We start from the raw sequence: 11,826 nt of genomic DNA, 5'->3' as shown, positions 1-11,826 counted from the left end.
CGCTGTGGCTCTCTCTGTGTAAACGTGATAATCCACTCCTTATTCCACTATGTTTGTTTCTGGATAAACGCTGTCTGTTATGTGGTTTGGTAACAAAGTGAATACTGAATGTATCTCTTTCCGAGAGTCCTAGTCTGAAGCGTTTCGCTCTGGTTTCGTCCGTCAAACGCAAGCGCACTTTTTAGCCGAATGCTTCTTCAGAGTATGGTATTCCAAGCTGTCGTCCAAAAACGAGACGTCGTCGTCGAACGCGACGGGCCGACAGCAAGTCCGAGACGGCGTTTCCTTGTCCAGCTTCTTGTTGTGGGTGAGGTTGTTGAGGATCTTGTCGTAGTTGGTCTCGGCGTCGAAACACGGGCCGCTGCAGTAGCGGAAGATCAGCTCCTCTTTGGTCCTGTAACCCAAGCCCAGGTCTGTGACGTTGAGGTGGATTTCTTTAAGCAGGCACCCACGCCCTTGACCTTTGACCCTGTCGTCTCGGCCTCCGCCGCCTCGTCCGCGACCCCTCTTCCGGTCTCCTCGTCCCCGGCCGCTCCTCTCGGTGTTTGTTGCTCCTCTCTGGCGGCCCCTGTCCCGCTTGGTTCGTGAGTCGATGTCGGAGGATCTGCGCAGTCGGCCGATAGTGGCTTCGATGAAGTCCATCACGCTCTCGAACTGCTCCGGGTAAAGACTGTTCACGTCATCTTCAAGAGACAGAACAAAACACCTCAGTAATGTGACGGTTTATCTATTTTGCATTTGCAATATGTGCATTTATGACGTACTTTTTGTGTTTTTGGATAAAAGCATCTGCTAAATGACTAAATGTCATTTTATTTTTAATTCAAAAACATTTTTTACATTGCAGATGATGTAAGCATAACAATTTAAGATGGTATTAAATTTTCAAATAACAAAATATGAATCAGGTGTTACCGTCAACTATTCAAAAAATGTACATTCATTAAAATAAATGTTAACTGAAATGATCAAATAAAAGATCAAATAAACCTAAATAAATATTTCAGTTAGTTGCCAAGGCAACCTTTAGAATTTTTATTCTAAAACTGAAATATAAAATCAAAAACAACTAAGTAGACAATTTAAAAAAACTAATAAAAATGGCAAAAATACAACAAAATTACTAAAACTGAAATAAATTAATAAAAGCTAAATATACATATTATAAAACCAACAAAAACACAACAAAATTACAAAACTAAAATGAAAAATAATAAAAACCAAATAGACATAAAAAAATAATAAAATTACAAAACACAAAATTACTAAAACTAAAACTGAAATAAAAAATAATAACTACATAGACAAAAAAAAATACAATAACAAAAACACCAACATAATTACTAAAACTGAAATAAAAATAATAAAAACTAAATAAAACTAAAAATAATAAAGCCAATAAAAACAACAAAATTACTAAAAAAATAAAATAAAATAGATTACTAAAATAAATGGACATTAAAAACTAATACAAATGATAAAAACAACAAAATTACTAAAATTAAAACAAAAATAATAAAAACTTAATGGACAGAAAAAAACAAATAAACCAACAAAAAGAAAGAAAAAAATTACAAACTTTAAAAAGGAAAATGGAAAATATTAATATAAAAACTAATTCAAAGTATTAATAAATATTTTAATACTATATTAATGATAAAACAAAATACTGATATGAATTTTGCTCATTTGAGTAGTAACCTAGAATGTGAAATATTTCTGTTTGAAGTATTTTCTGTTTCCAGGTTGAAATGAGACTCTGTTCTGCAGATCCTCAGCGTGCTCTCAGACGTTTGGACTTCACTGTATATACCACATTGTTTATTTGTCACTATCAACCATCCCAAATAACGGCCCATGACTCACAGGATCTCACTCATCACTGGACAGACTGTTCTCAAGTCAGAAATGCGATGGAACATCTTATAGATCATGACATTGAGGTACAGCAGAAATACATCTGCTCAACCGCAAACTCGAAACATGCACGCCGCGCTCGTTTTAAACAAAAGCAAGCGCACGTTTGATCTTCATGTAATACACCATGATTTCATTTCAGTCAGAACACAAAGTTCACTCACTCTCCATTCAACCCAGCGGACCGACCGTGTCACAGTTCTCGGAAAATCTTCATTGGTCATTTTTTCCTCATTAAAAATGATTTAACCTTGAAGAAATTAATAGTATGATTTCTCTGATTCCCACTTACGTGAGATAATAAAAAGATAATAAAAGCTGAACATTTACACACCCTCAGGTCATCCAAGATTAGGATGTGGATTACTTGTGGATTATTGTGATGTTTTTATCAGCTCTCATTCTGACGGCACCCATTCACTGCAGAGCATCCATTGCTGAGACACTGATGCAATGCTACATTTCTCCAAATCTGATGAAGAAACAAACTCATCCTAATCTTGGATGGCCTGAGGGGGAGCACATTTTCAGCAGATTTTAATTTTTGGGTGACGCAGATGCTGTAAGTGTCTTATATTAGCCGTTTTGCCAGACTTTAATCATAAGAGAAGCAAATAATGTGAGCTGTTCTGACAAATGCAGTATAACATGACCGAGAACATGCAAATTATATGTAATGAATCGCTGTATACTTGTCAAATTAGAAAAGCGTGCTTTTAATGCCAATTGTAAACCACACCTTAACTAAAAGAAATAAACTCTCAAAACCAGTTTCAGTGACTTTCATGCAAATGCCAGCACATCTAACATGCATGAACACCTGTTTCGTGTTACAGATGCACCATATGGCAGGTAAAGTGAAGTATTCTCTGTAGGACTGAGATGATTCATATATTTAGGGAATTTAGTCTTGCTTAAGATGTTTGTGTGAGCCTCAACATTTCTGAGTAGCAGGCGTGATGAGCGGTGCCAGAATTGAGAAACCTTTACGCTGGTGTCATTTGTGTAACCCAGTTACGTGATCTACGGCAGTATCAGATGTATCTGGCAAATGCTGGCCGTGTCTCAAATCTCTGTGTTGCATACAATGAAAGCATTTTTGTGCATCACAGGATGATTGAACAATGAATAAACAGGCACATTCACATTTAAACCCATTTAAATGCCCAAACGCATGCAGTCTAAATGGACAGTTCAATCTGTTTTGAGACAAGTGCGCATCTTAGTTCTATGGAAGCTTGTTTTTATCAATGGAATAAAAAAAATTAAGGTTATTGCGACTTTTTATCTTACAATTCTGACTTTATATCTCACATTTCTGACTTTATATTAGGACTGCACGATTATGACAAATCATAATCATAATTGTCGATTATTCCCTAGAAATTGTAATTGTGATTATTAATTACGATTATCACAATTTACATTGATGTTTACCATTGTTTTATGCAACCGCAAGCCATATTTTTTGATGAAAATAAACAAGCTGAAAACACTCTAACTGAAAACTTTTATTGCTTTTCTATAGTATTAAGCCTCAAATGGCAACTGTCTATCTATACATTGGATTGGTTTCTTCTTTAAATAAAAAAAAAGTAAAATATGCATAGTATTATAATGTTAGACAAAAACTAAAATTAAAACAATGGAAAAACCCTTAAGATAACCTGTAGAAAGAAAAAAAAAACCATCTTAAGCACTCAGAATAACATAAGTGGACTTTGAACGATCAATTGCCGCTTTGAACGATTACGTAATTGTGACATCCATATTTGTAATCACGATTAGAAATTAAATTAATTATGCAGCCCTACTTTATATCTCACAATTCTGACTTCATATCTCATAATTCTGACTTTATATCTCATAATTCTGACTTCATATCTCATAATTCTGACTTCATATCTCACAATTCTGACTTTATATCTCACAATTCTGACTTCATATCTCATAATTCTGACTTTATATCATAATTCTGACTTTGTCTCTCAATTCTGACTTTATACCTCATAATTCTGACTATATCTCATAATTCTGACTTTATATCTCATAATTCTAACTTCATATCTCACAATTCTGACTTCATATCTCATAATTCTGACTTTATATCTCATAATTCTGACTTTGTCTCTCAATTCTGACTTTATACCTCATAATTCTGACTTTATATCTCTCAATTCTCACTTTGTATCTCACAATTCTGACTTTATATCTCACAGTTCTGACTTTATATCTCATAATTCTGACTTTATCTCATAATTCTGACTATATCTCACAATTTTGACTTTATTTCTCATAATTCTGACTTTATATCTCTCAGTTCTGACTTTGTCTCATAATTCTGACTTTATATCTCTCAATTCTCACTTTGTCTCTCAATTCTGACTTTATATCTCATAATTCTGATTTTATATCTAATAATTCTGACTTTATATCTCACTTCTGACTTTATATCTCATAATTCTGACTTTATATCTCAATTCTCACTTTGTCTCTCAATTCTGACTTTATATCTCATAATTCTGACTTTATATCTCATAATTCTGATTTTATATCTAATAATTCTGACTTTATATCTCAATCCTGACTTTATATCTCATAATTCTGACTTTATATCTCAATTCTGACTTTATATCTCATAATTCTGACTTTATATCTCAATTCTGACTTTATATCTCACAATTCTGACTTTATATATCAGAATTGCAAGATATAAACTCAGAATTGTGAGATGGTACCTTGTAATTGATATAAACTCACAATTCTGATAAGAAAAGTTGGATTTGTGAGAAAAAGTAAGAATTATGAGATAAAAAGTCGCAATTACCACGGCAGAAAAAAACCAAACAAAACAGAATTGCAGGTTTAGATCTCGAAATTCTGAGGAAAAAAAGGTCTGAACTGTGAAAGAAAAACTCAGTTACCTTTTGTATATCTTTATCCCATGGTGGAAATAAGCTTCCATATATTTCAGATAGATCTGAAGATCAATTTTTGATATTTTATGCAAATCAGTGTTGTGTTAAATGTACAGTCTGTTCAATATGTCAAACCATAGTTTTCACTCGTGTTCTTTTAGAGAAACATTTAGAAAGATGCATCTCAATCATGCACTCAAAACCTAATTTTCATTTGCTTCAGATTAAACATTTGCCTGAAAGTCTACAGTGCACTGCATGTTCTTCACTGCTTTTAGTGGCTGCTCTCTGGACAGCCAAACTGCCATTACAAGAACACATTCTGGTGTAATTCAGAGTACTAGAGACACTGATGCATGCAGGGATCGAATCCCCAAGACACAAGCCACTGAGTGATTCAACATGTGTTTGTTTTTTGCAGCTCCCATCGTCTGTTGTTCACTATAGTTTCAGCACGCCTTACATTATGCAAGGGTCTGGCGAAGGGTCCGACTTCGAGATAAATTCATGCATATTTTCGGTCAGTCCAGTGCAAACCGTTACACATGCCAAGTCTGACTCGTTAATACTCTAATTTAGAAAGTTCCCATGATGCAAGATGCAAGAAGGCTACCATGTAAAAGATGAGGCCGCTATTAAACATCTGGAACAGCTGCTGAAATGCACAGTGAATGTATAGTTCATGCCTTTCCAGTCACGTCAGTATCTGTCGGTGTTCACAACAGCACCTTCCTTAGGAAAACGTGTGAGATTAAAAAGCTTCAGCTGGAAAACTTGCCGTTAAATGTAAACAATCCGTGCGGAGGAATGTCATGTTCATCTCAAGTAAGTTTATAATAAAACAACGTGACTTTAAAAGCCCAACCTCTGTGTTATAAGGCCAAACGCCGCTTTCGGTTTCAGATTTTTCATGCTGTTGAACAGATGGGGGTTTGTTATGTAAAACATGTGGTCATGCAGTCTTAACGTACTGTACTCTTGACCAGTATATTGTCACAGTTGTGCATCTGTATCTGGGTTGCTCAACATGCATCTATCAAGTAATTGAAAGCAGTTTTCCATTGCAATTGAACTAAAACAAATTAACACTACATAGACGTCTCATTTGTGATGTGCATTGAAGAAACTGAGATTTGCATGCTCATTGACTTACATTGTTCCTCCATGGAGGCTTGTTTTTGGTAAGTGGTTTCAGGTTGGGAGTCGATGATGGGGTCCAGAGCGGGCGTCTCACTGCGGACGACGGCTCTTTTGGATGGCTGTAGCTTGTGGAAGACGGGACGTGCGGAAACGGAGCTCAGGAGCAACAAACACATGGCTAGAATGTCCCATAACTTCATTGTAGACTCAGTTCCTTTGAGGGAAGCTGCAACGGTGCAAAGGTAAAAGCATGAGTGTCTGCACAACAGCATGCATGAGTGACAAAACGTGGCTTTGAATGGAAAAAAAGGAAGCTTTGAGAGACTATCCATGTGTTAATTTGATGAACGCTTTGTTTGTTTTGTACTCTGTGCTACTGAAAGTCTTCCCAGAGGGAAACGGTTCAGAACGAAGTGTTGTAACTTGCGGAAAAGTGCAGAGTTAAATGTTCTGATGAGGGCCCTGCGTTAAATGTGTTCTGTAGGGCAGTTAATGCTGAACAGATTTCTCTCAGTATTACGGAGCAGAAAAATGCATGTTTTCTGCCAGAGTTTTTCCCCATTCCAGATCCCAAAACTCCTGTTGATGAAAAGGCAAATAAAATCTACCAGTTTCATGAATGCAATGATGTTTACAATGACTTTTATAGCCCTTTATTGCAGTAAATGACACTTCACTCTGAACAGCTCCAATTGTTGATCATTAAAACCTGCTGTTTCTCCATGTAATTAATAGCTTTTTGATATTTGAAAAGTCATATAGTCATAAGATCCTTTGGTTTACATATTTACTGCATCATTCTGCTTTATATATACAATCAGAGCTGCATAAATCCCTGAATTGTTTAAGCTTTAAGTGTTTTACCTATTAAAATGAGTCAAAAAACTAAACTCAAAAGTTGCCCGTAGTGATGTGAAGCAAACACAAACTCTTAAAGGTTTCTCCATATTATTTTCTGTGCACTTGAAGTGTTTTGTAGAAGTTACAAAGCTATGTTTTGAAAAGCATACAGTAACTTACTATATTTTCATCTGGAGTCCCAATATATACAGCTTTCTACACTTGAGTTTTATGTTTAATATATAAAAGTACAATACACTCTTGAAAAGCATCATAAAACCCAGAATCTGAGGAGCCTACAATAAAACGTCTAACTAATTTCCAAAGAATATATACTGACAGAATGATTATTAACAAGAAACCCGTTAAGAACATTTATGTTCAAGAGTGTATGGAAAATGTACTGTAAAAATAGATCAAGAAAAACTATTTTGTGTCCATATACAGAAAGAAACTCACCTTAAATGGGGTCCATACAGACCAGAGCTTCAGAAAAGCCAAATTCTCAGTAAATCAAGAAGCATCCAAAGGATAAAATCCGTGCGTTATCCTCAAAATATCACGATTCCAGGTCCATTCACAACATATTATCCGCTAGATCCCAATGAAGCGCGCGCAGAAGTGTCCGGAGTGTCCAACTGACGCGCCGCGCCGCTCAGCTCGCTGTGCGCAACGCGACGCGCGATACTCTGATGCTGCCGCGCGCCGCCTCTGTAACGAGAGAGAAAACCAGCAGCAGCGGCTCAGATGAAGACATCGGGATCCCGAAGACGCAGATCCGGATCCGACCTAACTGTAATAGTTTCCCGTGTCTATTAAAGCGCACCGCATTCTGCCTCCGCAACGCAACGCACAGGTGATGAAAACAAATCTGACGAGCTCATCTACATCTTGTATGGCCTGAGGGTTGGGGACGTTATTAGCAAATTTTCATTTTTAGGCAAACTATTCCTTTAATGGATTGATGCAGAGATTCATCGCTCGTGCTTTCCAACAAGATACTGAATAATTGCCAAAAAAAAAGCAATACAAATAAATGAATCACTGACAGCAGATGTGTGCGTGTTTGTATGTATGCTTTGTATAAAACAGTTGAGGAGGAGGAGGAGGGTCTCCCCAGCTGAGCCTCGGTCCCTCCCAAGATTCCTTCTCATCTACTCATCGTCTCATCTTAGGGAGTTTTTCTTGCTACTGTCATCTTTGGCTTCCCTGAGGGACTTTGTAAGCCTCTATTCATTGTAAATCTGGTTGGAACAATTTGCATTGTGAAGAGCTCTATACAAACAAATTGAATTGGAAAAAGTGAATTGAATTAAAGCTGTGTGGCATTACAAAGCGAAGCTCTCTAAACATCCTGCCATGAGTCTGAAAGCACATACATGCACAGCACGGGGATTTAAAAGTCATCTAATGAGAAAAAAACATGTAAATCATGAAGACTTGGATGTTCAAAAGGAATTTTTATCTCTGAAAAACTGACGATAATTGTGTGTGTGTTCTGTTTTTACAATATACTGTATATATATATATATATATATATATATACATCAGTTCCTTTGCCCTCATATTCAGTAAGACTACATTGAAAATTTGTACTTTCAAAAAAATAAAATATTTAGTCATACTGCAGGAATTTAATCTGCAAAAAGAACTAAAATGAACTTTGTGGAAAATGTAAAATAATTTCCCCATTTTTTTCCCTCTGGTCTCGTGTATTCAAAGGTGTCTACAAGACTGTTCATTTAGTGTATTGTGAAGGTAAAAGCACTGGTTGTCATTATGATTTCCTAAAGAAATCTGTCATATAATACACGAAGGGCCAAACCCTTAAATTCAACACTCAAATCCTGAAAGGCAGGACACAGCATGCTATCTTTGAATGGGTATTAAGTTGAATATTCAGGACTTGGACGGGCATATAAAGCGTGTTCACTTTTAACCTTCTGTTGAGAGCGTTTTCATAATGCCGACTCAGAAATGGCATGGTTTTCTTCCCATCAGCCAGTTTGTTCTTATGCGTTTTCTGAACACTCTGCATTTCATTCTAACAAATAAAACTTCTGTTTTGTTCTATGATGCCAATCAAAGTTTCCCTGTAGATCATAGTCACAAACATTTGAACCATTGCAAACAGTTTAAGCCTTCAGAATATGCTAGGAAACTATTAAATGCTTAAACTGTCCAAATAGACACCATATTTGTCAATTGCAATGTGCATTAATGTTTGCAAGCAGATGCTGTGAAGCCTCGGCTTGTGAAGTACGGCGAGTATCTGGTGTTCTTCAGCTGTGACTGTGATCCCGTCGTTCCGTAGTGAAGTCCGATCTCCTGCTCCTGCATTTAGATATGTGAGTGTGGTTATATTTAAGTAATTTTGTCATAATTGGCCATAAGCCCAGTGCTCCTGCTTTAGGAGCTTCATTGATCTATTTTCACATTGACACTCACTTTTTTGCTTGTATTGACTGTGATTTTGACACTTGGAGGTGCAAACAGCTAGTCTACTAGCTTTAATACAATGTCAGGATGAAAAAAAAGGTGCTTTTAGAGTTGCATCATTTTAGTGTTATAGTTAACTAAAACAAAAAAAAAACATTTTTGTTACTTGCAATAAAATTAAATATAAAATACTTATTTTATTTTGTTAACTGAAATATCATATAATATAAAAAACTAAAACTTGTTTTATTTCAGCTAGTTGTATAAAGATATGTGTGTATTAAAAATAATATATTATAAAAATAATAATGTATTAAAAATAATACAAAATAAAGGTAATTAATAAAAACTATATAGACATATTTAAAAAAACACACTAAATAAACAACAAAATTACTAAAGCTTTAAATAAAATAAAAGTAAAATCAGAAAATATAAAAGTAAAATCTAATTCAAAATATTAATAAAAGTATATAAATAATATATTGAAATAATCTATGCACATGTGCATTATCAGTTTGGATGCAATGCATTTTTATTTATTTATCTATTTATTTTGTCAAGTATAGTTTTTGCCATGAAAATAGCCAAAGAAGCTGGCATGGCATTAAAAACCAAACAAACAAACATCAGTTCTGCATTTGTTGCAGCAAACACTGAATTTGAAACACAGGCTCTGTTGCAAAACTTAAGGCAGCATTTTAATATACATCATAGTTGCAACATGATTAGAAATGTTGTATTTTGCTCACTATTTTTGTGTGCTGTGTATTTTTTATGCTTATTAGATGATCAAAATCACGCACTATTTCCAGTGCCCATGTAGACGGTGAAGCAGCTCACTTGGTTTTGAAACCGAGCCGCAGTTTAGCTCAAATGTCAAACACATTAATGACAATGTGAAAAACATGCGTGAGTAATCAGAGATCACTGACTGGATGAAATGCTCAGGATAATGGAATTACAGACATAAAGGTGCAGGGAACAAAGATCAGACTGCCACTGCTTGAGATGGGTGTTTCCCTGATTGAGAAAAGCTGCGCTCACCACAACTCAACACAGTAAACAATTAGATAAAATAAATGTTATTGCAGAACGCCAACGATAACATCTGCCTTGTTGGTGAGGTACCAAAGTACACACTGATGATGACCGACCCAGTAATGTCTCGCATGAGATGTGTTTACATGCATAATTGCAAGTCTTTCAAAGTCTTTTGAATCGAACAATACTGTCTGTGTTATTGTGAGTCATGTGACCTTTATTCCACTTTTCATTAGATGTGTTTGCAAACCTGGCGGCATTTCATCTGCTTCTGCTGATGTGGCATCCAGTCGTTATTGTTTGCAAACGCTTGGACACGTGTGATATTGGAGGTCACAAATAGTGGGTCACAACACAAAAATGGCACTACTGCTTAATGCATATAATAAAATGCATCTAACCGTATAAATGTGCATTGATGGGTTAGAAATATAAATACACGGATTTTAAAACACAGGAGAAAACCCTGTGAATTTTGTGCTATTCTGTGCTATTCTGAATTTTCTATACTGAATTTATTGCATCTAATCAAACTTTATTTTGATGACACATGGCGTAGGACGAGTTACATGCTAAAGTTTAATGCACTGTAAAAAATTATATTTCTTAGCTATAAATAAAACAAAAATTAATGGAGTACATTTTAATAGGAAATACAATTTTAGTTTTTAAATTTGAACATTTAAGGCAAGACAAAATATTGTTCTAAATTTTGAGATTTTGGGATATTTGGCTTTTCATAACATGTTGTTTCAGAGTTTAAAGTGTTTATTTTATTGCACTTTATTTAATTGCATCTGTAGATTCAATTGCAATACATATCTTTAAAGGAAGTTTTCTCTAAATTAGTTATTTTCTCCACTTCAGCAGCACTTACATACACCAAAACTTAAAGTTTCATTCATATGTATATTCTGAAGGTTTTTGCTGAGGGGTTTGTTCATATATCATTCACTTGATTTCATAATTGCAGTTTATCTATTTGTGTCTGCGATTTCAATTAAAATGCATATCTTTAAGGGCCGTTTTCTCAGAATTAGTTTTTTTCTTCACTTCAGCAGCACTTACATAAACCAAAACTTACAGTTTTATTCCTTTCTATATTCTGAAGGATTGTACTGAGGGGTTTGTTCATATGTCATCAGCTGATTTTATTATGGCACTTTTTATATTGCACTGTAGGTTCAATTACAATACATACACTGTAAAAAAAAAAATCCGTAAAATTTACGGTAAAAAAACGGCAGCTGTGGTTGCCGGAATTTTACCGTAAAAAATATGGTAGCAACATTTTAGGTTTTACGGTTTTAACTTAAATTTACAGTTAAATACTGTAATTTCATTAACTGATATAATGTTAATATACCAACCTATTGAAGTACTGAAATGTGTTTTGTATCTTTGTAATACACTGATAACCACCAAATGCAGGTGGTGATGAGAAAGTCACATGATGAACCAAAGCCCATCACAAGCAGCTTTTAGATAATAACATATATAGAAGGTGCACAGTGTCATTCACACAAAC

The 11,826-nt window shown here is 35.1% G+C and overlaps 1 protein-coding gene across 1 annotated transcript; it reads right to left on the bottom strand.

Moving 5' to 3' along the window:
* gdnfa (glial cell derived neurotrophic factor a) lies at window positions 1–7,648 on the bottom strand. The gene is made up of 3 exons (XM_016568642.1): window positions 7,275–7,648; window positions 5,989–6,201; window positions 1–683 (listed from the first exon to the last, which is right to left on the bottom strand). Exons 2-3 carry the CDS (start codon window positions 6,173–6,175, stop codon window positions 163–165), a joined length of 708 nt encoding a protein of 235 aa, XP_016424128.1. The 5' UTR covers window positions 6,176–6,201; window positions 7,275–7,648; the 3' UTR covers window positions 1–162.
* Window positions 7,649–11,826: the final 4,178 nt, after the last annotated feature.

This window comes from Sinocyclocheilus rhinocerous, unplaced genomic scaffold, assembly GCF_001515625.1.
Source record: "Sinocyclocheilus rhinocerous isolate Xijiao unplaced genomic scaffold, SAMN03320098_v1.1 scaffold2818, whole genome shotgun sequence".
In the NCBI taxonomy this organism is placed as follows: domain Eukaryota; kingdom Metazoa; phylum Chordata; class Actinopteri; order Cypriniformes; family Cyprinidae; genus Sinocyclocheilus; species Sinocyclocheilus rhinocerous.
Note: the sequence above shows the minus strand (reverse complement) of the source record. Positions and strands in the feature narration are given on the sequence as shown.

Coding starts and splice junctions, on each gene's coding strand:
- gdnfa (XM_016568642.1), bottom strand. CDS start 6,175: ATGAAGTTATGGGACATTCTAGCCATGTGTTTGTTGCTCCTGAGCTCC. Junction 684..5,988: donor AGCCTCCATGGAGGAACAAT/GTAAGTCAATGA, acceptor TGTCTCTTGAAG/ATGACGTGAACAGTCTTTAC.